The sequence below is a fragment of the Lagenorhynchus albirostris genome, chromosome 19 (genome assembly GCF_949774975.1).
Source record: "Lagenorhynchus albirostris chromosome 19, mLagAlb1.1, whole genome shotgun sequence".
NCBI lineage: Eukaryota > Metazoa > Chordata > Mammalia > Artiodactyla > Delphinidae > Lagenorhynchus > Lagenorhynchus albirostris.
The window spans coordinates 58,756,969-58,782,671 of NC_083113.1; the positions used below are offsets into that span (position 1 = coordinate 58,756,969).

Below are 25,703 nucleotides of genomic sequence, written 5' to 3' on the forward strand. Positions count from 1 at the left end.
GTCCCTGCAGTCCGGCCCCGCCTCTGCCGGTCGCGTTCCTGCCACCCCATCCCTCTGGGGGGGTCGGTCCTTCCTACCTCTTGGTCCAGAGCCCCATCTGGGCTCCACAACCATCAGCACTTGCGCTTTCGGAACAGTAACAGGTGTGGGGACCTGCTGTTAGCAGGCGCCAGGGAACGCTCCCGGGGGTGTGGGGGGCGGGAAGGGGTGTCGGCCCCAAGCCACCCAACCTACATGGAGCCGCGCTGGCCCCTCCCAGGCCCACAGTGCTGGTCTCTGGGTCGTTCCAGCCTTTTGCATTTGGCGCTGAACTCACCCTGCAGGGCCCCACGTCCTGCACTGGGGGTCTTTACGGGAAGCCCCCCCCCGGCCCCCGAAACCTTGAGGCCCAGAAACTTCCTCCAGGCCCACAGCCCGGCCCGGCCACCTCTCTCCTGAGCCAAGGGTTTGATGTTGTCTGGCAAGTGCCCTGAATGGCATCAACGCCGTTCCGTGCTTGCCTTGGCCCCTGGGGAGCTCAGAGCCCTCCTGGTGCCCTGGGCCCTCCAGCACCCAGTCTGTATTCACCCCTGGCTTCCATCCTCCCGTCTGACCTTAAGATACTCCACTGTCAGTGCACGCGTCGGCCTGCTCTTGAGACCGCGAGGTGGCGTTTTGGAGGGGGCTCTGAGCAGCTCGCTTTTTATGTCTCAGGGCAGAAGGAATTCAGCGAGAGGCAAAGCGATAGATAGGAAGTGATTTATTAGAATAAGACACTTGTGAGGCTTACAGGCGGGCAGGCAAGAGGGTGCTGTACCCAGAACTCAGTGGGCTAGTTTTATAATCAAAGGAAAAGTGAGGGAGGCGGCAGGGAGGGTGAAGACCACCTTCTTCCTCATTCTTGATGTCACAGTCCCATCCTCTCCCACGTCCGGCAGGGAAGTTTCCTCATCTCTACATGGTCAAGCCGGGACTGTCACGGCACAATGAAAATGAGCAAAAAGGTGGTAACGTATATGCTAAAAATGGTAAATCATCTCGGGTGTTAGTATAATGTCACCTTTTCCTTGTATTTGTGTTTTTAGTGCACACGGAGGAGCGTGTCCTAGGAATCATTAACTTACTGAGCTCGCTGGGCAGGATGTGGGTCTCGCGGCGCCACTGCATTACTGTTTGGGGGCATGTCTCGTGCTCCTGTTGCATAGTTTTGTTGCTAAGCAAACCTGCTTTCTTGAGTGATCATTAACTCACAGGGGTCTCCCATACTTTTTTCTTTACTTATAATCCCCTAGTGGGATTAACTATTTAATCACCTACTTCGTCCCTTTACTCTGTTCCGTGCCACTCTTAGGGCTACGAGACAACTGCTCTGATGACGGGTGTGCTGGGGACGCGACAGCCCTGTCCCCCTCAGCCTCCCCGGACCTCCCGTCCTCACAGCCTCCTCACTCGGGGTGCCTCCACCGCTAGGTGCACGGCCCTGACACGTTTACTTCTCGGGGTTCCGTTGTCTGTGAGGGAAGCACACTGCATCCCGAGGGCTGGGCCCGTCCCAGACACGGTCTCCGAGGGCCTGCTGGAGGCTCAGGGTGGATGTCACCAGCTTTGGGGACGCCCCATCTGGTCAGCCGTGATGCTCGTCCGCCAGCCGACGACCCCGGGTCCCCGGGATCGGACAGCACAGCGAGGCGGGGCACTCGGCTCAGACCCCAGCAGCAGCCCCAGGACTGGCCCCGCCGCGTGGCTGGGAAGCGGGGTGGGCGCCGTCTCCGTGCAGCAATGGGAGGGGCTTTGTCAGCGCTGAACTGTGGCTCAGACCCCTGGTGCTGGGGGCGCAGGAGGGAGTGACTGCCCTGGGGTGGTGGGAAGTGTGAGAACTAGACAGAGGTGGTGGCTGCATGGCCTGTGGACGTGCTGGATGCCTCTGACCCGGGACCTCCCAGGTGGTGCACCTTGTGATGTGCATTTCACCCCAGTCAACTCAGTCGTGCATGAAATGTCCACAACAGGCAGCTCTACTGAGTGCCTAGGGCTGGTGGGGAGGCTTTGGGGGAGATGGGGTCCTTTGGGGTGATGGAAAGTTCTAAAATCGGCCAGGGTGATGGCGGTACAGCTCCGCGAACAGACTAAAAACCCCTGAATTGTACGCTTGAGAGGGGCGAGCTGTATGCTCTGTGAGTTATATCTCAATAAACCGTTACTACCAAAGCCAAACCCATGGCACGTTCTGGAGAAGCCACGTCATCCAGCAGAGGCGAGCTCGGGCCCACGAGCTGGTTCTGGGCCGAGCTGGGGCCGTGCCGTGACAGAGCGCCTCTGGGCTGCGGAAGCCGCCCAGCGGGAAGGGAACCAGGTCGACCCGTCCGGGACTGGCCACGTCCAGACCAGCGTGTTTAGGCTTTGGGGCCTCATGGGGTCTGATGAAAGCCGTGGACCCCCTGCTTGCGGGGGAAGGAGAAAAGCACGCAGAGCACCTTGGGTACAATTTCAGGGGGTGCCCTGGGTCTCCAAGTCGGGGTGTCTGTGCTGGGGCTGCTCACCGGGGTCCCAGCCCAGCAGGTGGGGCAGGAGTGGGAGAAAGGGTGGGGAGTAGGGTCACCCGATGGGACCCCCGCGCAGCCGGACACCCTGCTATCTGTCCTTTCCTCTCTGTCCCCAATGTCTGACCCCCAGATGGGCCTTGGATGACCGTGGCCTCACACTGGCCGTCACCAGGTCTGACCTGCACCCTCATTGCTGACGTGACACTGCCAGTTCCTGGGATACGTACGTGCCTCTACCAGCCTCCAACTCGGGGCTGGACAGGAAAGCCTGTCTGTGCCGTAAACTCGTGGCTGTGCCGTTAGGAACGTAGCGGAATGCACTGGCCACACGGGTGGGGGGCACCGCGTGGGAGCCTGCGGGCTGCAGCCGTGGTTTACCAACTGATGTGATAACAACCGATAAACTAAGTATTCATAATTTGTGTTTTATTCCTGGCTTTGCCCCCCTGAGGTTCCTCCCCCTCTTCTGCTGGAATTATAACCGCGGAGTTCCCAAGGAATCTTCTACAAGGCGGTGCTTCCCAGCTTTCACTCCGAGAGGCATGGGACGCAGCTACAATGAGTGACGGAAACCACGCAAAGGATAGAATTTTCTCAATGCTGCACTTTTGCACATAGGTTTCTTCCGTCTGTGGGTCCTGCTCCCAGGTGACGCGGCAGGTGGCGGGTGGCAGAAGCCTGGAGGCTACTCGCTGCTCCGCGTCCTGGACCCAGGTTCACGTGATGACGTACATGTTGTACGTGTGTGTACGTCGTACGTTGGTTTTCTTCTTGTAAATTCTTCTTGGTTAGCACAGTGGCATTTTGAAAAAACAGAACCCAGTGGCGCACGAGGGGTGAGGGGTCTCCAGGTTAAGCCCGTGGAGTGCGTAACGGGGGCAGGCTGCCCTCGTCTCGGGGGATCAGTCGTCGTTGCCTTGGCTTCCCCGGTGGGAAGCAGGGCCTCTGGAGCCAGGACACCAGGCAGGAAGCAATGGAAACCGCAGGCAGGGGAGACCCTCAGGAGCTGGGTGCGGTCCTGCTTTGGGCACCCAGTCCTGCCCCCGAAGGGCCTCACACGGACTCAGCTGGGGGGGGGGGCAGCTGAGCGCCGGGCGGGAGGTTGTGCTGCTGGAAGCGCCAGGGCGGTGTCATCGGCTCATTTGGATTCGCGGCCCCGTGTCCACCCTGGGGTGTGCCCCGCCCGGGGGCAGTGCCACCACTGGCTCTGTCCATCGCCCCCCCAGCTGCTAAGCGGCGTCGGGCCTCATCCCGGGCCACAGACTTGCCTTCTCTCGGCACCTGCAGACTAGGGCTCAGGCTTCTCTGCGCACACCGGACTGGTGACACCAGCTTCCAGGGGACAGGGTTTGGGCTGAAGAACTGCTTGGCCGGGGGCCCAGGTGCAGGGCGCTGGGACGAGCGAGGCCCCTTCACACAGGACAGGGGGAGGCTGGGCAGGCCAGGGCGGGCCGTGCGCGCCGTACTCCTCGTGCCCTGTGCCCTCTTCTGAGGGCGGGCTGGTCCTGCTGTCGAGCCCTCCCCTTCCCGCCCGAAGCTGGCCAGTTGCTCACCCTGGAGGGTGGCCCGCTCTGCCCACAGTGGGGCGGGGGGGGCCCAGCCGCCCCCAGACGGTCATCTCTGGTCGGGTCCACACGGAGTACCTGCCCGCCCCCGGAGGTTCAGAGATGAGTCAGTCACGGGTTGCGGTCTCTAGCCTGTAGCCGGGCTAGGGGACGGAGGGAGCCTCCTGGCGGCAGGATCTGGGCTCACCCCGGATGAAGACAGCTCAGGCTAGGCAGGTCCTGCTCTCGCTCTGGTGCGGTCTGCTCCATGCTCAGAACAGCTGGCGGGCACCCCGGCCTGGGCGGTGCCCGGGGACGTTTGCCGAGTGAGTGAGGTCTCGGGCATCCTGGCCCGGCCCCTCTGCTGCAGCCACCCCCCACCCCGTGCCTTCACCGCCCTCCCTGTCTCTCCTGCCAGGACCTCCCACTCCCGGGCCAAGGCCGAGGCGGCCCTCACCGCGGCTCAGAAGGCCCAGGAGGAAGCGCGCATCGCCAGGATCACTGCCAAAGAGTTCTCCCCTTCCTTCCAGCACAGGGAAAACGGTGAGTCCCGGTGCCGCTGGGGGCAGGGCAGCCGGGGGGGGGGTGTCCCAAGGCGCATCCGACGGTTCTGCCCCGCAGCCGCCATCAGCCCACTGCCTCCCTCCGTCTGCTTCTCCCCCGAGACTGTGTGTGCACTCCTCCCCCTAGGGTTATGCTAGAACCTGTGTGACTGCTCTGACGAGGCTGCTGCCTGCCAGGCCAGGACTGCGGCCACGGGTCTGCATCCATCCTTAGCTTCACCTCGTCTCACCTGATCCATCAGCAGCCACGCGTGACTAGCAGTGGCCAAGTTGGTCAGCACAGCTCTGGGACGCTGGGGGGGCGGGCCTCCCGCCTGTCCAAGGGGTGGGGCTGGAAGGAGCTAGAAGCCACTGAGAGTCAGCCAGACCCGAGGCCCTCGTCCCCCCTTGGGGGACGGGCCTGAGGGAGGCAGGGAGGCTGCAGCAGGGACGTCATCGATCGGAGAGGCCCGCTGAGGCCGCGATCCTCCCAGCCCGACGCGTCGCCCCACCTGGGTCAGGCTTCCCAGAGCGAGTGGAAGCCTCGCGAGGTTTGGGGTGGAGTGTGTCCCGGGACCACGCCCTGAGCTCTCCTCCCAGAGCCTGCAGTTCTTGGCCCCGCCGGTAGGATCCCTGGGCTTTGGCGCAGCCTTGAGAACCACAGGACCCAAGATAGGGAACAAAAGCATTGGAATTCAGCCGCAAACACTCCATGTCCTGCCTTGCGGAAGGTCACCTAGCACGAGATGTTTTTTTTATTGTCAGGAGGGGTCCGCGGGCGTGGGACCTCAGAATCCCCGAGCAGGCCAGGCCAGCACGCTCTCGGGCCTTGGGTCACCCCTGCAGCCGGGGGCATGGACCAGAACGACTGTCCACCCTGCCCGTCCCACTCTGGTCATCCTTGAAGTGCCCACAGAGGGGAACTGGAGGGTCTATTAGGGGCTTTGGGAGCACTGCCCTCCCACTACCTTCGCCCCATAGCCCGCGGGTGGGCAGCGAGGGCCCTGGCTGCCCGCCACCATAGCCCGGTCCTGGTCCCCTGCCATCCTCAGGTGACACTGGGCCTCCACACGGAACATCCAAGTAACCCCCCTCTGTGCTCCCCATCTCGTCCCTGACCCAGGGCTCGAGTACCAGCGGCCGAAGCGGCAGCGTTCCAGTGACGACATCGAGGTCATCTCCGCCGGGACACCCTTACAGCAGGAGAGCCCAGAGCTGTACCGCAAGGGCACCACCCCCGACGACAGCCCCCTGCAGAGCTTCCCCGCCAGCCCCACGGCCACCCCTCCACCGGCCCCCGCCTCGAGGAACAAGGTGGCCCACTTCTCCCGGCAGGTCTCGGTGGACGAGGAGCGGGGTGGGGACATCCAGATGCTCCTGGAGGGCCGGGGAGGGGACTGCGCCCGGAACAGCTGGGGAGAGGAGAAGGCCGGGGGCTCCAGGGGCGTCCGCAGCGGCGCCCTCCGCAGTGGCCAGCCCGCGGAAGCCTTCCGGGCCCGGGGCCCAGGCCACAGGCAGCCCAGCAACCCCAAGCCCCGGGAGCGACGGACGGGGTCCCCCACCACATTCTCCTGGACTTCCCACCACCGGGCTGGCAACCCCGGCCCGGGGAGCACCAAGCTGCTGGAGCTGGACGAGGAGAAGCTGAGCAACTACGAGATGGAGATGAAGCCCCTGCTGAGGATGGACTCGTACACGCAGGAGGTGCACCCCCCGAAAAGACGCTACAGCAAGGGGGGCACCGACGACCGGGGCTTCGGGGCCCAGAGACTGCGGTCCAAGTCCCAGAACAAGGAGCATGCCAGGCCGGCCTCGTGCGCGGAGCCCGCGGTTCAGAGGCTGGAGAGCCTGCGGCTGGGGGACCGGGCGGAGCCCCGGCTGCTGCGCTGGGACTTGACCTTCTCTCCGCCCCAGAGGTCCTCACCGGTGGCGCTGGAATCGGACGAGGAGAACGGGGATGAGCTCAAGGCCAGCACGGTGAGTGGACGCTAGCGGTCCGGGGCCTGAGAGCCCGGCTCCCTGGGTCTTCCCCGACCCTCCTCTGTAGGAAGCCCACACGGGTGCGGGCTGCACTGCCTTGGACGGGTCCCTGTGAGGGCTACTCCCAGGCGCCATCCTTTCAGCAAGGGCACTTGGGTGGTTTTGGAAGCTCTCCAAGAGACACGGGGCAGCATGGGACCCCACCCTTGCCCCCAGACCCCCTCCTGCTCATCAGGACGGTCCTCACCTTGGAGGAACGTCCTGCGTCCTGGAGGGAAACACAGAGGCCAGAGCAGGCAGGACACACACGGGTCTGGCTCCCATGTGGGTGAGAGGGACAGAGTCAGTCCCCCAGGTGGGATCAGACGCGTGGGGTGGGGCCGTGACTTGGGTCCCTCAGGCCCCGTGGTGGGCGCTGGGTCTCGCTCACGGGTGAGGACCACGCCTCGTGGGTGAGACCCGCCCTTGGCGCACTCCTCCCATGGAGGGCGGGTGCTGTTGAGGAAAGAACAGAGATCCTGGGCCAGGCTGAGGGCTGGGGCTCTTGCACCCAGGGGACACCTCCTGACCCCTGGCCTACCGGCTCCCACCCGTAAGCACTCCCCGCTCCCTGGACCGAATGGCAGCGGGAATGGCCCGTGAAACGCCTTCTCAGCCCCACGGCGCAGCGCTGACGCCGTGCTAACGGCCATCAGGCCCCTCACCCGCTGGTGGGGCACAGCGTGCTCGGCCCCATGTGAACACGAGGAAACCAGAGGGCCTGCCTTGCGGGGCATCCCCACGGGGCCCTCTGGGACTCAGCACCTGCCAGGCGGACCCCGGGGCCGAGAAGCTTTCTGTTGGAAGGTGGCCCTCGAGGCCACCGTGAGCATCCGTCTGGGCGGCGGGCTAGCTCCTGTGACGCGCCTGCCCTCTCTGAACCCAGGTGCTCCCGCTGGGACCTAGATACCAGCTCTATTCCAGAAACACGTGTGGTGTGCGCGTGCATGTGGGTATTTTAGGAAGCTGAATGATGGGCAGGGTGGGAGATGCAGGAAGGGGTTCTATATTTAGCCCACTGAACCGTGTTGTGGCTTTAAGACCTCTTCAGGCGCGTCTTGGGTGCTTTAAAACAACGCTGCTTCGGGCAGCAGCACGAGCACGTGGCCACCTCCAGCCGGGCATGTACTCACCCCTGAGTGGTTCCACGGGAGGGGGCTTCCAGCAGAGGCCCAGGGTGGTCGGGCCAGCTGGTGCCCCTCATCCTTGTCCAGCACCGTGGCCTCGGCACCGTCACCGCAGAGGCTCAAGGACGGCGGGGTCGGGGTGGGGGAGAGGCTGTGGTCCAAGGGCCAGGTGGGCTCGTGCCCCAGGAGAGCGAGGGGCTCCCGGCGGCTGCGCAGCTCCTGGGCAGTTGTTCACTGAACCGAGAGGGCTCTCCCGTCGCCAGGTCTGGGGCCACGCTGCGTGGGCTGCACCTGGCGTCCCAGGTGTGCAGAGCTCGGGTGGTTATGCTGGGGGGAAGTTTTGCTCAGGAGGAGGGGGTGTGGCCTGGGGCTCACTCCTCTTCCGCTTCCGTTCCAGGGCTCGGCGCCTATCCTGGTGGCCATGGTGATCTTGCTGAACATCGGAGTCGCCATTTTGTTTATTAACTTTTTCATCTGAGGAGACTGTCGCATTAGCAAAAGCAGCTGGTGTACACACGGGGGACATTAAAAGCAGAACGACAGAAGGGAAGGCTCGTAGCTCGGACACCCAACGACAACTTCCTGGTCTTCTCACAGAACCACGTGATTGGGTATTACTCACAGTTTGCCTTTTTTTCTGGGTCATGTTTTTTGGATTTTAGCCAAAATTCTTTGCTTGTATAACACTCTGCTGTGTGGCATGGCAGAAGGCGGCCAGCACGCCGACCCTCCAGCTTGACGTGGAAAGAGAAGGGATCCCGGCAAATCAATGGCAAAAAATACAGTCACCACCGTCATCACACCCCCGTCTGGGACGTGGGAAAGGAGGCAACCAGAGGCAGAGCCCCTGGAGCGTCCAGCAGCTAGCGGGTGGCAAGCCCTGGCGTGAGGCACGGGGGAGGGCGCCCGCTCCAGCTGGTAGTGGCCTGGGCCTTTTTCTGTTTTAAATCTGTGCTGCACACTTACTTAGGGAAGCAGAGACCTGCTTTCTCTTCTGCCCATGAAACGACCACAACCCGGCCCTCCTGCAGCCCCGACACTGAGTCTTAAGGCAAAGTCCTCCTTTTCCCCACTGTCTCCCCCGCCCCAACCCCAGACCCCAGGGCTGCTGTGCTGTGGGCATCCAGGGGGCTGGCACCAGGGCCAGGGAGCACTGCGGGCATGGGGAGGGCCTCACTTGGACAGCCTGCCGTTGGGCCTGGGCTCGGAGCACGTGGCGTTTCTGCACTGAGGATGCAGGCTGTGCGTCCAGGCTGTCAGATGTCCGCGGCCCCGACGGCCCTCACACGATGTCGTCCTCTCAGTGTGTCACTGAGCCCACGGGTTTGCACATTCTTGTCCTGTGCCTGCCTCGACTTCCCTCACAGATATGCACATCCTTCCAGATGCCTCGCCCACACTCGGGAGCTGGTCGGGTCCCAGGACAGGAATGTGTTTGAAACCCGGTGGCTTGACAATTCCTGAGAAATCATGGCATATCCATCTCCAAAATATGCAACGTACCTTGTTTCAATCCAACAAAACCAGGTTCCTGGTGTATCTGCCCTTCCTGCCAGCGTTGTCCCACCGTCCAAACAACAGAATAAGGTCCCGGACTGTCTGGATGCCCCGTGGTCCCAGCCATGGAGCAGCCCCGGCCACGTGCATGGATGTGTCTGTGGGGCCCCTGCACCCACGCCTGGGAAGGTCCTGGGCACGGCCGTCCGTGGACCCTGCCTTGCTTTGCTTATGTTCAGCTGTTTCTCTGCTACCTTTCGAGCAGATTTCTTTACTACACTGCACTGGATTGCTATATTTTTAACCAGAAATAAACTAAAGATTAGAGCATGTTCCCGTTAAATTCAGTTTTTTTTCTGTTACATACTCACCCCCCGTCCCTTCTCACAGTTTGGTTGCGTTTGGGGGTCTTCTTTCAGGGAGTGGGGACACAGGAGAGGGAGGGAGGATCCACAGGAAATCCGTTTCTGATGATGATACTTTCTAAAGGGGTATTTCACGTTTTTGTACATCTTACTTCCCGTTCCTTTTTTACAACTGCGTGGTTGCCGCAGCCCTGGAGTGAACCAAATAAACATGCCTGCTCCTCGCAGCTCTCTGCGTCGTCCGTGCTGGGTGTGTGGCTTGTGATTCTGTCTGCAACGCGCTGTGAAGATTAGAAAGACTTCTGTGCATTCCAGTAACTGCAACACAAAATGGTACCTACACAGGCAGGTTGCATCCTCCCATGTAAGCACACACCGTGACGTAACGTAGCTACGCGGAAAAGCAACAGCACAGATGCCCATCGTGCGAGGCAAGCAGTGGTTTCGGGGCTGGGGGCTCACGGGGGGGCTGGCCAGCGTCCCACCACTTGTCTGGCTGCCAGTAGCACAACTGAAACCCAGAGCAGCACCCACGTTACTGCCACTTCCCTACACCCGGTGAATTCCGAGTGGATTCCACCGAGACCACGATGCACTGGGTCTGAGAGGCCCTGAAAGCTAGTTTTTACCTTGTTTCCAGAGCAGGCTGCCCTGCACACAGGCCTAACGCTTTCGCTCAGCCTGCCAGTCTTTCCTACCTGCCGGAGGCCGGGGTTACCGGCAGGCGCGCCCGTGAGCCCCTCTGGGCCAGGCTGGCTGACCCCGCTTCTGCCGGGCGCCTTCCTGGTGGACACGCGGGACGGGGCAAGAACAGATGCTGTCGCGAGGCCCTAGTGGCGCGGAGCGCTGACAGGTTTTAATTAATCCCAGAGCAACCTCGTGAGAGTCATCTTCTCTCCTAACAGCTGCTCCCGTGCTTGAGATGTGAAAACCAGAGGCAGAGAAACTGAGTTACCTGAGCTGAGCCGGGGAGCGGGGGGACAGGCCACCCCCTGCTGCCCAGCCATCCCCCACCCCCAGGCTGGGAAGCTGCACCCGCATCTCACCTGCGAGAGCGGGAGAGGACGCTGCACAGGGTATGCGACACCTGCACCCAAACGACTGACGAGGAAGACGGTGCCCATGCAGAAAAGCTCAGCACGGCCACGAGAACACAACGCCCGCGGCTGAGGCCACTCCAGGGGAGGGCGGAGAGGGCTCCAAACACAAGGACTTCCCACACCCCGTCTAACAGCCATAAGCCCATTTCTCTGTTAGACGCCCTCTGGGTGGGGCGTGGGAGGATGACAGGCGCTCTCCTACACGCACGAAGCCCACGGCCCCCCCGGGCTGCACGGAGAACGCGGTGCGGGTCCCACAGACTCCCGCCGGGCCCGGCAAACATCCAACGCCCAGCCTGGCCATCAGAGTGCTCCCTTTCATCTCAAGAGCCCCACTTTGGACAGGAAGTTACACAGCCGCCCCACATAAAAACCGAAGGGCGTTCCCGAGCCCAGGGGAGAGACCCAGGCAACAAGCCCAAGACGCTCTGGACCGCTGGAGCAGACGAACGTTCGGGAAAGTGAATGAAATGAACTGTTTCCGGTTTTCACCCTTTTCTGAGCTCGGGTACCATCCCCCTGGGTCCTCCAGGCGTCCTGGGTGGAGGCGCACCCACTCTGGACCGAGCTCAGCTCAGCCTTACAGGTCTTGTCTCCAACGCTCCATGCCTTTCGTCTCAGAAACTTACCGTGAAGGGGCCTCCCAGGCGTCACGACCTCTCTCCTCACTGCCACGCGGGCCGCCCACCCACCGACGGCATCCATCTTGTCCCGTCGTGACATCGAGTCAGCACCACGACAGAGTCACTGTTGATCTTTCCAGGGACGAGGATTTGCTGCTGGTCAGCGAAGGAGGAGGATTGAGAGTCCAGATGAGGGTGCAGGAGTGAGGGGGGGGCCGGGCTCGGGGCCTGGTCAGTCTCGCTCTCCTGCCCAGGGCTGTCCAGGTGTCAGGAAACGGGCAGGAAGCAAACAGTGAAAAACCACCGGCCCCAAGTGCCGACTAGTGTCACTAACGCAGCCTTAAAAGAAGAAAAAGTGCAGCTGCCTTCGTGTAAGACCAGAGAACGAAGCCGCTCCTGTACAGCACGCCCACGAGCCCGGACAACATGACCTCAAGGACGTGGACCACCCTCCAGGGTGGGTACGAGGCGCCAGGCACCGAGATGCCAGGGCCCGTCCTCCAGCAGGGGCCGCCAGGCGCCCAGGGGACCAGCAGGAAGGAGGCGGCCGCAAGGGGGGGCCCAAAGCAGGCGGACACCCGAGGGCGACGGAAGCAATGCCTAACGCTCCCCAGACACGGCGCGTGTGTTAGCACAGACGGAGCTTCTGGAGTCCGCTTCCACCCCAACGTGGAAGAGCCTGGGATGTAAACAGGCAACACATTTTGTTCCAAATCGCCCCCCACCTCAGGGAAGCAGGCACCCCCGGGGGTGGATCACAGTGTGGACGCGGCCAGGCCCGGGCCTGGATCTGGGGCAGCACCCCTCTCGCGCCCACCTCGCTGCCCCCAACACACACCTCTCACAGTACGCTGGGGCTCACACGGCTATCACATGTGCACACCCTTCCCGTCCTGTCACAGGTGGATGCAGGTCTCCAGCTGTGCAGCTGCTGCCTGGCAACACGGTGACAGCACAACCCTAGCCCTGGAGGCCCCAAGGAGTGGCCGAGATGGGCCTCGGCTGGACCCTGCCCTCCACCCCCTGGCGGTTCCTCGTTCAGCCCATTTCAGTAGCTCACTCCACGCCTGCCAGGACGCTCAGACAGGCACCAGGCTCCTCCTGAGAGGGCAGCGCTTGACACACCCAAGGCAGGCGTGAGAATTCCTGGTCCCTCCAGAGCAGAGCACACTGGTATCCCAGGGCCTCCTGCGTGTGGACCACAGAACAGACCGAGGGTTTTCCGGCAGGTATTGTGTTCAGCCGTGACCAAGAGACGGGCCTGGCCCAAGGGTGCCCCGCTCTGAGCGCCATCAACAGGACCATCAGGCAGCCAACTGCCACTCAGTGGGTGACTCCCACCCCACACCAAGCCCGCAGAGGGCAGAGACGGGGCAGGAGGGGCCGCGCTCCACCGCCCTAGCAAGGGCTTCCCAACGCTGGGAGCTGGTACGGCGAGGAGACGGGCATGAATGCAGGGGAGCAGGGTACAGCCTCCCCCCGTGCTGCTCCTGCACCCCTGGGACCCCCAGCTCTTCCCACTGGGCCTCTCGGGGAGCCCAGCTCCAGTGACAGCAATGTGGCCTGCGCTCACCGCCGGGCCTGCCGCGTGGCGGTCCGCCCCGCGCTGCAGAGCTGTGGCTCACGTGTGGGCAGATGAGCCCCTGATGCTGACCTGGTGCTTCCCTGACAACGTCCTCCAGCGGGACCCTGCTTATGGGTACCACGCACCACCTCCAAAGAAATGCCACCCGACGCAGCCTGACTGAAGTAAACCCACACGGTCCGTTCCGTGCGGGTGAGCCCTCACTCAAGTGGTGAAGCCACTAACCTGACACAGATGCCCTCCTGTGGATTCTCTCACACATCAGTCTCAACCTGCACTTTCTTTTCTCCCTCCTTATGTCCTGGTGCGTGTAAACTGTTAATACAGGCAATCGTTTTGCACATTGACAAAAAGGCAATGTCGACTGCGTTCTGATTTTTCTCATTGATGAAGCGGTGAAAACGTTACCCTTTGCCTTTCTTCTCTTCTTTTAGCTGGAAAAATGGCTTAGTTACTTACCAAATGAAAATAACTTTCCTTAACGAATGTAACTGTTTAAATCGTACCGCTACTACGTTCTTCACTACCTGCAAGTGAGGGACGCTGTCGAGATTAAAGAAAACTTTCCCTCCTTTTGGTAATAAACGCCACCATCTGAAAGCTCGGTAACTTGCATCATCTCGGTGTAAGTCAGCGTCTTCACTGCAGATCCCTTCTATTTGCCCACGCTTTGAGATGCCCACACACAAACTCCTTCTCACGGAACCAGGTGTATGTTACCTGACGGCGTCCGTCTATCGTGTTTGGAGGGTCTCAGGGCCCTGAGCAGCACAGCTCTGAGAGCAGGGATCTGAAATGCGCCCCTTCCCTCGCCAGCGCTGCCCCACTGGGCGCCAGCCCCTCACCGACCCGGGAGCCCACCTCGCGCCCGCTCCCCTCCGCCAGCCAACGGAGGACACAGAGGCAGCTGGCAGAGGCACGCTCTGCTGAGGGGCCGCCCAGCAGCGTTGCTCCAAACCTACCTCAACTTTCTGAAACTTCGACAGCCTTGTGTCTCTTGGGGCGGTTACTGTTTCCTTCCGACTGGAGTCTCTCTGACCTCCACACCCTCCCCGCACCCCCATCCCTGCCCCAAGGCCGGGAGGAAACCGCCTCTCCTGCGTTCTCGGCTCAGGGCCCTGCGCTCCACGAGCTGCCCTGGTCCCGGTCCTGACCCAGGTCCAGGATCACAGAGAGCCCCCGCTCTGCCCCCGCACAGCCTGCCGACCAGGCCTGGCCCTGGCTGCACTGCGCGGTTCCTCGGCCCCAGACGGCACACATCCAGGGGGCTCCGAGGTGAATGGCTGGGCTGGCCAGAGCCTAGATCACCTCAGCCCTGGCCCCGTGGCCACCAGCTGCGCCCGTCGGTGCCTCAGCTTCCATGGAGGCTGTGTTCAGAGCCCTGATGACCAGGCCTGGCCTCGGATGGATCTTCCACAGAAGCGCAGGTGACCGTGGTCTAAGCTCTGGACCAACAGCTTCCACGCAGCTTTGCTTTCTGACCTAAGACACCTGGGAAGACAGCAGCGAGCAGAGGCATCGCACGCCCACCCGAGCTGCAGCCACCGCGCTCCTCCAGGCAGGACCTACTGCCCCTCCCTGGCCACACTCCTCCAGTGGAAGCTCCAGGCACACTGTCACATTCTCATCCCCACACACGGGGGGGGGTCCCTAAGCACACGTCTCTCTCGTGTCACGTGGCCAGTGCCTGAGCGAGGCCTCAGGAGGGCCTCCTCTACCCAGCGTGGACAGCAAAGCAGCCGTTTCCCCGGCAGCCCCGCCCAGCGTGTGGTCCCCCAGCACGTTTCTACTGTCACGGAGCACTGACTTCCTACCTGCACCGACTTGGTACAAAAACCGGATGTCACGCTGCAATAAACACCACTGTCACATGCTAACAAACACGCCACAGACGACTCTGTGAACGACAAGGATCTCCGAGCTCGCTGTGTGTTTCCCTTGATTTCTGCTCAATTCAGTCCAACCCCAAGGAATCCACCGCCTTAGACCAACCCTCTCAAATTATCTAAGCCCGACGCCGTCAGCCAGCTGAGCTGCTCCTGGGAAGCGGGGAGAAAGCAGCACAGCTATTCACACTCAAACCCCACAAAGCCCTCCAGGGGCTCTGGTGTGGTGTCCGCAGGAGTGACGGGGCCAGCTGGTGGGCACCAGCGACAGACAGAGGCAGAACCTGTCCAAAGCGGGGGCAGTGAGGGGGTCTTACCAACAGGTCGGCAAACCCAGGAGCAGGCAAGACAAACGTCCACTCAGGGCCCTCGCTGACCCTGAGTACAGCTGTCACCATGCTGTTTTGGCTCCAGCAATGCAGGGAACAGAGGCCTAGGGCTCTGTGCTGGCCGTCCAGGCGCCAGAAGCATTCGGTTCGGCAAACCAGCTGCCGGCAGGCAGAAGGGGGAACGGTGAGCTGGCCGCTGCCCTCCCTGGGGACCCCGCAGTCCTGCACCGTACACCCACCTCTCCCTGCAACTGCCCCACCGAAGGGACGCTCTGATCACGGGGGTGACACAGCAGAGGCAGCTCCCCGTGTGGAGCGTGTGCTTGTCTTCCTGTCCCTCCAACGGCGTCCTCAGCAATAACCCCGTGGACAGGACAGCAGAGCAAAGAGCAAAAGAGACGTTTCTTCCGGGGGCTGTCGTCTTTTTCTACTTCTTTGATTCCAAACTACCTTCCCTGGAGTCTCACCCGCTTGCAGGCTCCTTCCTCTGTAATAACAACGGCCCCAGGAACAGAAGCCTGCGCTGGGGCCGACGCTCTCCCGGCCACCTCCTCCCAAGGCAGCAGCCCAGAGAGCGGGAGCTGTACGCCTGGGCCTCGCACCGCGAGCACACAAGGCAGGTACCGGGAGGGCCTCTGCGGCCCCCGCGGGCCTGCCGTGGCATCCAGCCTGGCTTTGAGCCCTGCCCGCCTGCCCCGGCACCCACGGGGAGCCGCAAGCAAGACGCTGAAGCCGGAGCGCCTGCCCAAGCCCTGTGACCGGGACCCCCATGGGCTCTGCCAGGCCCCGTACCAGAGGGAGGCTCTGGTGGGCAGAGGCGAGGAGAGCGCTTCCTACTCCTGATCCGCGTGCAGTCAGGCGGGAGAAGTCTGACGAGTGAGGTCACACGGCCGGAGGTGCGGGGGCCGAGCACGGCGAGAAGGTAAGTGCTGCTTGGGGTGAGGGGCTGCTTCTGGGCAAGCTGGCCTCGACCTTCCACGGAAGCCTGCCCGGGCCCGGGCCCGCTCTGCTGGGTGGGTGCGCCCACTCTCCACTTCTAACTTCCAGGTCATGAGCAGGATGGCCCGTTCAAGGTAACGATAGGTTGTTCGGCCGTCACTGAAAACTAAGAACCCTGCTTTCTCGTTACTGATGATACTTTAGATGAAGATGAATTCACCTGGTGTGAATTCAAAGCCCAAGCTCTGCCCCAATTACATAAACGAAGAGCAGCCTCCTGCCATTAACCCTGGAGCAGGCACCAGTGAGCGTGCCCGGTAGGGGACGGCGAGGCCGTGTGGGGACAGTGGGGCCCGCCCTCCGGTTTCCTGCCCTCTTCTGCTGCTGTGCGAAGGACGACCTTGAGCCCGAAGGGGAGAGGGCAGAGCACAGCTCCACCACCTCCTCCCCAAAGGTGGGGAGCAGCCAGAGGAGCTGGGCACACGGCACTCCAAGAGACCCCAGGCAAAGCCACGTGGCAGAGTGAGCAGACCAGCCCACAACAGGCTTTATTCTCCAGAGAACCGAGAAAACGCGTACAGGAGGCGGTGGGCGGCCACCGATCATTTTTAAAAAGGAAGGAGTCGGCTGAACGTGCAGGCGGGCAGAACCCGTCTCCTAGTTTTGCAGAGGGGAACCCCGCAAAGCCCGCAGCGTTCCACTTCATGATCAAGGTGCCGCCTGCCGTGTAGGCGGCTCCCCCTCACCATCAGCTCGGCCCGACCCAGCCCGAGGCCCCGCCAGAACCACCGGGGCCCGGAGGCTGCACGAAAGACCACCCTCGCGGCAGCAGCCCCCTGCCAAGTCCAGTTTATTTTAAACCGCACGCAGCGCGCTGAGGGCAGGGAACCCCACCCCCTCAGTCTAGGCTCTGGCGGGTGTGCGGCTGCGGCTGAGTCATCAGAGAAAGCCACGGCCACGGCCCGGGCGGCTCTCAGCGCTCTCCTCTCCGGGGCCCGGCGTCGTCTGCGCCAGCTTCGCCCACTACTGCTCGGTCCTGGGCAGGGAGTATGCGAATGGCTCACCGGGCGCCGCCGAGGGGCGTTGCTCTTTCGTGGGGAAAGGGGAATAAGAAAGAAACGGGTTCAGTCGGGGAAGGAGCGAACGTGCTGCGAGCACCGGATTTACACGGAGGACGTCACGAGGCCGTCACGACCCTGCTTAGACAGCGAGTGCTCAAACGTACTCCAGACACAATTAGAAAAAACACTTCAGCTGACCTCAGGAGCACACCTACACAGCAAAGTCAAATTTTAACAGAAACTTGGTAAAATTTTACGTACCCTTGTCACCGACAAAAATGAGGGCTCCGGCAGAGAAGTGACCTGAGCGGTGAGCCCTGGGGCCCCTCCTCAGCACCGGCTGTGGCCGCGCGGCCCCCGTGGCACACTCACCCCTGGCCTCCTCGCCGCTGTCCTCGTCCTCTTCACTCTCCCCGCCGCCCTCGGCGCCCTTGACCTCGTCGCTGTCCTCCTCCGAGTCCGTCTCCTCCAGCCACTCCTGAGATTCTTTAAGCAAAAGCAAAAACCACAGTGTCAACACGACCAGGGCACCGGGGAAACTGCAGGCGAGCCACGGCCGCCCCCAGGAGCCCACCTTCTGCCTGGACACGCGGATGTGAGTGCGGGGGCCCCGACCCCAGCACATCTGGAGCTCACGGCAAACATCACATCCCCACATGTCGAGGCAGAGACAGGCAGAGTGAGAAGCTGCGCTCCAAGACAGCAGCCGTCTCGCACAGCCACTCAGGGCCTCTGCCCAGACGTGTGGATTGTAAGGGATTTCAGCCTCAGACCCAAGGACCGAGCAGTGACCGAGTCCAGCGCAGCCTGTGGTGCAACACGGCAGTGGAGACGGGTGGGCCGCTAGTCTGCTCCCGGGCACACACACGCACCGCGGGGAAAACACGCGTCCAGTCCGCTCTGCCGGGGCAGGTCCGAGGCTTCCGAGTGGCGTCGGGGTGAGCCCGCGCCCTCCCCCAGGGCCCCTGCAGGGATGGCCGTGCACAGACATGCCCCTGGGCAACAGGGCCCTCCCCCCGGGGCTGAGGGCACGGGGGCGAGAGGGGGCAGAGGCGTGCAGCACTCTGCGGGTGCAGGGCAGACAAGCTGGGGGGCTCCCGGGGCAACTCCAGAGGTGCTACCCCCTCACCTGGATCCATCTCCACCAGGACGGTCCACTCCTCCATCTTGTGGAGGTCGAGGCAGTACAGGTCGCTGAGGGTGACCTGGCGGTCGCCAGCCTCAAACATGCCCCCATAGAGGTAGAGGCGCCCGTGCTTCACGGCCAGCATGGCGCTGGAGCGGGCGCTCGGCTCCACCGCAGGGACCCCCGCCTCGCTGGGGCCATCGTCGCTGTCGTCAGACTTGGGCTGTCCCGCCGGGCCCCGGGCAGCGAGCCCCTGCTGGATGGTGGCCGCGGTCCCGTCCTCTGCCACCAGCTCTCTGGCCACCTGCAGGGGCTCCTGGGCCCGGGTCCCCTTCAGTTCCTGCTTGCTGGAATCCCCGGGCTCCCCTTTTCTGCCCCGCCTGCGCCTCCTCTTCTCCACCTTGGGCCCCTGGTGATAAAGAGCAAAGGCACCGCGACTCAGGACGGGGGTCAGCGAGCACCCGACAGCCAGAGGAGCCCCGTCCACTTGCTGCCCCTCCCCGGGGAGCACACCACCCCTGCCTGGTGTGCCCTCTGAGGGGAACGGGCGGCAGATACCAGCCCTCACACGCTGCCCGACTCCCCTCAGAGGCGCCCAGGCACTTCAACCGGAGCCAGCCTTTGCCACACAGTGGACCATCCGCCCTCCTTTGGCCACAGGGCCCTGCTTCTGAGGCCCCTGACCTGATGAAGCCCCCAGGGATGTCATTCCCGGGAGAGCAGCCACTGTGCCGCGTCTCTCAGGCTGGTGCCGGCAGGAGGGGCAGAGGCGACCCGGTCCCTGCTTAGGTGACAGTAAAGATGGTGGCAGCTCCACAGAGCCTCACAGACAGAGGGACCGGGGAGGCCCTGGGCATCACTGACGGAGGTGACAGCCGGGCAGGCCCTGCGCTGGCTGCAGGTCTGGGGCCCAGGTACCTTCAGCTGCCCCGCAAACCAGCGGTTCCTGACGGGGTCGTAGAAGTGCAGGTCGCTGAGAAAGTGGCCCTCCAGGCTCTCGTCCTCCTCGTCGTCACACACACCCCCAAACAGCAGCATCTGATGGTTCGGGGCCACAGCCACCGAGAAGCCGGACCTTGGCGTGGGCTTGGCTCCGGAAGGGTTGACCCGCGTCCAGGCCCATCTGCCTGATGAGGAGAGGAAATAAGGACGGGGGGCCTGCAGAATGCCATGGCCGTCGTTCTGTGCCTGCGGGTCCGGCACACCCTGGAGGCCATGCCTCCTCCTCGAGGGTCAGTCTGCGCTGAGGTAGGGAACCTGTCCACACACCCTCCCAACACTTGCCCAGGGGCGCCGTGTGGCTGTGATGTGAAGGGTGAGGGAGAGGCGGGCGCACCAGCTCCGGGGGACCCCGTACACTGTGCCCTCGGGCGGGGCCCTCCAACCTCAGACACCCCCAGAACCTCCCGTGGGCCACGCACTGTGGTCCTTCCTCCTAGGCGGGCGCCGTGTTTACGCAGCAACCCTCAAGATGTGGCCTGGCACAAAACATGTGGGAGTCTTCCCAACACGTCCAGAAAAAGGAACTGGGATGTTTTTTCTTTAATGAACATTTAAAAGAAGTGAGAGAAGCAGCCAACAGCAAGTCCCCCCTGGAGGCGCAGCCCTAGCGGCACTAATGGGCCACAAGGTCACTCACAACAACCAGCATCTAACGCTTAAAGAGAAGAGGAGAAGCATCAGCGTGCCCTGCACGTGGCTGCGGGAGTCGCTTTCCCAGCTGTGCCGGATGCGTCTCAGGACACGCCATGTACTTTTCACTGGGGGCCAAGGGCCTGACGGCCAGACGCGGGGGCTGAACACAAGGGCTGGGGTCCCACTGCCTAGAACACAGTCTACTTTCAAGTTCAAGTGCGCTGACATGTAAAAGGGGCTCTAAACCTTGGCTCCCACGTCCCCATCAGTCACCGCAATCCGGCGTGGTTGGGACCTGAGAAACGCCTTGTATGTGACGTTTCTGCAGCCTCTGCTTGAAGAACGTCACAGCAGGAAAGAGGAAACGTTCCTGCCCAGCAGGCCTCTTGTCCTACGGAGACGGGTCTCACAGGGGCCAAGGGGCAGCCAGGACCACACGGGCCCCATCCGCTCAGGCCCCTCTCCCATCACGTGCACCATGCAAACTAACCACCTCCCGACTTCTGAGCTTGAAAAACGAGCACTGGGAAGCCACCCTGGTGTCCATCAACAGAGGAACGGATATAGAAGGTGTGTGTGTGTGTACACACACACACACACACACACACACACACACACACACACACACACACGAATATCACTCAGCCATGAAAAAGAATGAAACAATGCCATTTGCAGCAACCTGGAAGGACCTAGAGATGATCATACTAACTGAAGTCAGACAGAGAAAGACAAATACCATATGAGATCACTTATATGTGGAATCTAAAAAGATGATACAAATGAACTTATTTACAGGAGAAACAGACTCACAGACGAAGAAAACAAACTTATGCTTACCAAAGCGGAAAAGCAGGGAGGGATAAATTAGGAGTATGGGATTAACAGGTACACACTACTACATATAAAATAATTAACAAAAGACCTCCTCTATAGTACAGGAAACTCTACTCAATATTTTATAATAACCTATAAGGGAAAAGAATCTGAAAAACAACACATACACGTATGTATGACTGAATCATTTTGCTGTACACTTAAACTAACACAACATTGTACATTAACTATACTTCAAATAAAACAAACAAACAAACAGTGGGCATTTCAACCCCACAAGATGCCTTCCAAAAGTCTACGTCCTAACATTAAGCAAGAACAAATGAGAGATGACACAGATGCTGTGGCCCCGCCCCCAAGAAGGGAGCTGTGGATGGACTGACATCACCTGTGTTTCTAACTCAGTGCGTCAACGCCCCAGAGAGGACACGGGGGCTGTTCATGGAGTGCCCCACCAGCCCCGCGACCCCCTGCCCGCTTCCCCCAGCGACACACTGACCACCCGCATGGTCTGTCACCTGCACGGCGCACGTACCTTCTCTTCCCTCCTCAGCCTTCAGCAGGAACATGTCGGAGTGCTGGGTACCTCTGTCCACATCTTTCCTGACTCTCTGCAAAAGGAAAAGGGAGCCGTGACAAATGCCACATGCTGTGCCAAGCCACACAAGGCCCCCCAGGCTTGTGGCCCCGTCTCCCGTGGAGGTGACTCGCTAGCCTTCAGACCAGCCTCAAAATCTGAAACACAACAGGTTCCATCCAGACCGCCTCTGAACGGACAGAATACATGACCCCAGGCTGGGGACACCCCAGAGCTCTCCCCTCAGAGCTTCCTGTGGCTCCGGGCCGAGCCCTGCTCTGGATGGGCGGGGTCGCCGCAGGGACCCTCCTATCATTACACAGCCACCCTCCACCTCCAACCCCTGTGCCCTCGATTCCCATCGCCTTCCCAATAATGGGATTCAAGCTTCGGTGCGAGGATCAAACGTTCTGTGCAGAAGCCGGCACAGCCATTCAAAGAGCTTTCCTGAGCTGTAGACACCACAGCCCACCTCCACCCGGGCCTGCTGCTTCACACCAGGCTTACGGCGCTGGGCAGACCACACACGTCACTCTTCCGAGCAGCTGCACTGAGACGGCATACTCCTCTCTTCCAGCAGGCAGCAGGCAGCAGGGGGAGCGGCTGCCACTCCCATGCCCACCTTCCAGGCCAAAAGCCCAGCACCCTCAGGAACCAAATCCACACGAGGGGCTTCCCTGGTGGCGCAGTGGTTCAGAATCCGCCTGCCAATCCAGGGGACACGGGTTCGAGCCCTGGTCCGGGAAAATCCCACATGTCGCGGAGCAACTAAGCATATGCGCCGCAACTACTAAGCCTGCGCTCTAGAGCTCGCGTGCTGCAACTACTGAGCCTGCGTGCCACAACTACTGAAGCCCACGCACCTAGAGCCTGTGCTCCACAACAAGAGAAGCCACCACAATGAGATGCCCACGCACCGCAATGAAGAGTAGCCCCCGCTCACCGCAACCAGAGAAAACCCACACGCAGCAACGAAGACCCAACACAGCCAAAAATAAATAAAATAAATTAAAAAAAATAAATCCACACGAGGCCTTGCCCACTGGCCGCACACTGCAGGAATGCAGTGCCATCTGCTTGTGTCGCAAACTTGACCACAGCCGGGCTCCAGCCCTTCCCTCTCAGCCCCTTGCCCTCCTGCACCTACGGGCATCCACGGCACTGGTCCACCGACAGCAACCTTCCTTCCTTAGAACCAACGAGCTGAGGGGAACTTTCATGCTGTCACATTTCAATACACCCCCCGAGGCCTGTACGCCAGAGCCCTCCCTGAGAACGCCGCTCTGCCCGCCCGGGGCCACGGCTTCCACACAGTGGCCGGCGTGGCAGAGCCCGGGGCTGGGGAGGCAAGGAGGCTGCTCCCCATGAAGCATGTAACTCCCACTCCACCTCCCCTTCCTGACAGGGGTGATGAGAGGCCCGTGCGCTAGTCCCTCACCCAGTGGCCTGCGCCGTCCTTCCAGTAACGCGAATCACACTGGCCGGACACTCACTCTCCTCACTGGACTAGAGGAGGACGCAGAATGTGCGTGAAGCCCTGGAGCTGTCAAACTTCCCCCAGGGCGTGCAAGGCTCCGCACGGGGTCTCAGCTCGTCCCCAAGGGGGAGTGGACGCTAACGCCACGGAGCAGTGACTTGGGCGTGCACCTGACAGCTTTCCTTCCGCTGCTCGCAAATCTCTGTCTCGTACAGTATTAACGGAGCCCAAAGACATGTGAGAGAGCCGCGTACCAAGGGTCACGACACTACGCTGCTCCTGTGGAGGGCGTTCCCACCCAGAACCCCAGTGTCACACCCACGCCTTTACCACCAACTCTGGTAAAACCCCATGAGCGCCAACAGAGCAGCTTCTCACTGCCATCAGATGCCGAAGGCCTGGCGTGAGTGGCCCTGGCTCAAAGGGCCTCGGACCACCCCCAGCTGTCCGCATGGCTGCAGAAAAGCCGCGGTTGGGAGTCAGGCGCTGCTCGGACTGAAGTGGCATCGGCCTGGCGAGGGCTTGCCGTTCATCACCCGGTTTGAGGAGCGTCTACTGCGATAAAGCATCAGTTCTGGGCACTGCACACAGCTTCTGGCGACAGCCGCCTGGTTCGCAGGGCCCTCCCAGCTGTCACGCGTCTAGCCACACCCCAGGCAGGTCACAACCACAAATCCCAAGTCAGTTTTCCTTTCCAGAACAAGGGCTGGCCGCTGGCTGGGTGGGGGTGTGGCAGGGTGGACGGAGGTGGCCGGGGCACCCCCCTGCCACAACCATCACTTACGCTGCGTGTTTCGGGGGCACGTGGGTAAGAGCGCAACGTGACCGTAAAGAACCTTAGTGTGTTCACACAGGAGCACATCAACACCACCGCTGTCCACTTCTCATTCCACAGAAAGGACTGTTCATACTAATCTAATGAACTATTATTTGAAGTTTTCATCGCTGGTGAAACTGAAAAGGCAGCAGACAGAAGTCACTCTGCATCCCACACACGCGTCTTACCTGCTTCGAGTAGCCCCCGTAGATGACGATGCTGCCCTGGGCGGTGACGGTCATCTGGCAGCCTGACCTGGGTGTGGGCCCAGTCCCGGACGGGGACAGCCTGCTCCACGTGAAAGCGTCCAGGTTGAAGGCATACAGGTCATTGTAATAGATGTAATCTCTGTTATAATATAGGAACACAAACAAAAAGGCAGTGACATGAAAAAGTGAACTTGATCTAAAATAAAGGTACGTTTGCTACCGTATGTACTAAGTTATTGGTTTAATTAAAGTTTAAATTCATAGGAAAGGACAGCAAGCCTATGTGGGTTTGCACTTGAAGCCAGAAATAACGCTGGCCCAGAGAAGCACTATAACATGCCTGGATCCGAAAGTCTTTTCCTTCTGAAAGTTACATGATACATCCTTACACAGCTTATACAATCACAGTCTTGCGAAACAACTCCATTAGTTTTCTGTGTGTGTAACCTTAAGCGGGACAATGAACTATGCACCAATACCCGGCATCCTCGGAAGGGAGATTTTACAGCTTGGCAAGCGCTGTGGAGACCCCGGGCTGGGCAGAGATGGGGCAAAGCGTTCCTGGAACCGAGAGAGAACTCCTGGAGCCCACAAGCCCGAGCCAAAGCCCAGAGGCCGTGGCTGAGGCATCCAAGAGGCGCAGCGGCCTTGCCCTGCTCAACGCTCCTGGGGCTTCAGTGGCAAAGGACTCAAAACACACATGGGGCCTTGAGGAGGGAGCACGTGTGTGAGGAAAGCAGCAGTTCTGCCAGAGACACAGAGGCAACCGTGTGTCCTGACGGGAATTTCACAGGTGGCCACGGGCAAAGCCAAGGGGCCTCGGGTCAGAATTACACGGAAGAATGGGAGATGCTCCCCAGCTACTCCACACGGAGAGCTGGGCCCGATGTTCGCAGGAAGAAAGCATGGATGCACGGAAGGACTGAGCAGCCCCACCGGTCAGACGTGATTCCTGACTCCCCTGCTGCACTCAGGTCACCCACGTCTGGCGCCCTGCAGCCAACGTGCAGGTCACTGAGCTCCCCGGAGTGCTGTCCAAAGCAGGGCACTGGGAACAGGGTGAGCCACGTGACCGCTCCACCGAACACATCCTTCCGTGGGAGGAGGGCTTTTAAGTGGATGAACTGAGGAACCAGGGGCACAGTTTTTAAAAGACTTCACCACATTCCACAGTTTTCTCAGATTTCACGTTGCAAATTTCCCGGAAAAAAAATATTCTATTCTGCACGTAGGGTAAACAACAACTGTCATTGGGTTTTAAAGGTCAAACTGTACTTTGTTTAATGTGGATGGTGACCACACAGACATCTGTTTGAGGAACTTCAACTTTTCTATATGTTTGAAATACTTCATAAAAAATAATTTTAAACAAAGTAACAGATAATAGCTTTTGAAAAACGTTCTGAGTTTGAAATGGTTCCAAGTTACAACCACTGTAACACCTGACTCATTTTGTAACCTGTGAGTTTCAGGAGAAGGGCCTGCGTAGACCCCACTCACTGTCCCACACACGACAGGTGCTGAATTAACACACTGACGTCGCATGAACCCCCGTGTCTGCGATGGCAAACGATTATTTGCTTTGTTCAGGGTTTTAAATGTAAACAACAGTCCTTTAAATAAGAATTTTAAAAAACAGAGCAGGCTCTCTTCTCCAAAATGGCAAGAAACCAAACACGTGCAGGTCAGGAAACGGACCATGGGCAGGAGATGGACCAGGACAGGGCAGGGAGCCGGGGTGGAGGCAGGAGACGGACCAGAGGTAGGAGATTAACCAGGACAGAAAACCAGGGTGTAGGCAAGAGACACACCAGGAGCAGGAGACGTTACCAGGGGCAGGGAGCCGAGGGGTGCAGCGCGACAGAATATGGGAGTAACTGAACATC

General features: G+C 60.7%; 2 protein-coding genes across 6 annotated transcripts in view; one reads left to right on the forward strand and one right to left on the reverse strand.

Moving 5' to 3' along the window:
• Window positions 1-9,828, forward strand: part of JPH3 (junctophilin 3) — a 157,479-nt gene extending 147,651 nt beyond the window's left edge. For both annotated transcript variants that reach the window (XM_060130264.1, XM_060130263.1), the window contains exons 3-5: window positions 4,485-4,609; window positions 5,732-6,585; window positions 8,152-9,828. In XM_060130264.1, coding sequence (XP_059986247.1) covers window positions 4,485-4,609; window positions 5,732-6,585; window positions 8,152-8,232 — 1,060 coding nt within the window. In that variant the 3' untranslated portion in view covers window positions 8,233-9,828. The remainder of the gene's footprint in view (window positions 1-4,484; window positions 4,610-5,731; window positions 6,586-8,151) is intronic.
• Window positions 9,829-16,593: 6,765 nt separating this feature from the next.
• The window catches only part of KLHDC4 (kelch domain containing 4), a 55,497-nt gene continuing 46,387 nt past the window's right edge, over window positions 16,594-25,703 (reverse strand). For all 4 annotated transcript variants that reach the window (XM_060130265.1, XM_060130267.1, XM_060130268.1 and 1 more), the window contains 6 exons: window positions 23,797-23,956; window positions 21,273-21,348; window positions 19,184-19,392; window positions 18,269-18,674; window positions 17,512-17,625; window positions 16,594-17,166 (listed from right to left, as the gene is read on the reverse strand). In XM_060130265.1, coding sequence (XP_059986248.1) covers window positions 17,102-17,166; window positions 17,512-17,625; window positions 18,269-18,674; window positions 19,184-19,392; window positions 21,273-21,348; window positions 23,797-23,956 — 1,030 coding nt within the window. In that variant the 3' untranslated portion in view covers window positions 16,594-17,101. The remainder of the gene's footprint in view (window positions 17,167-17,511; window positions 17,626-18,268; window positions 18,675-19,183; window positions 19,393-21,272; window positions 21,349-23,796; window positions 23,957-25,703) is intronic.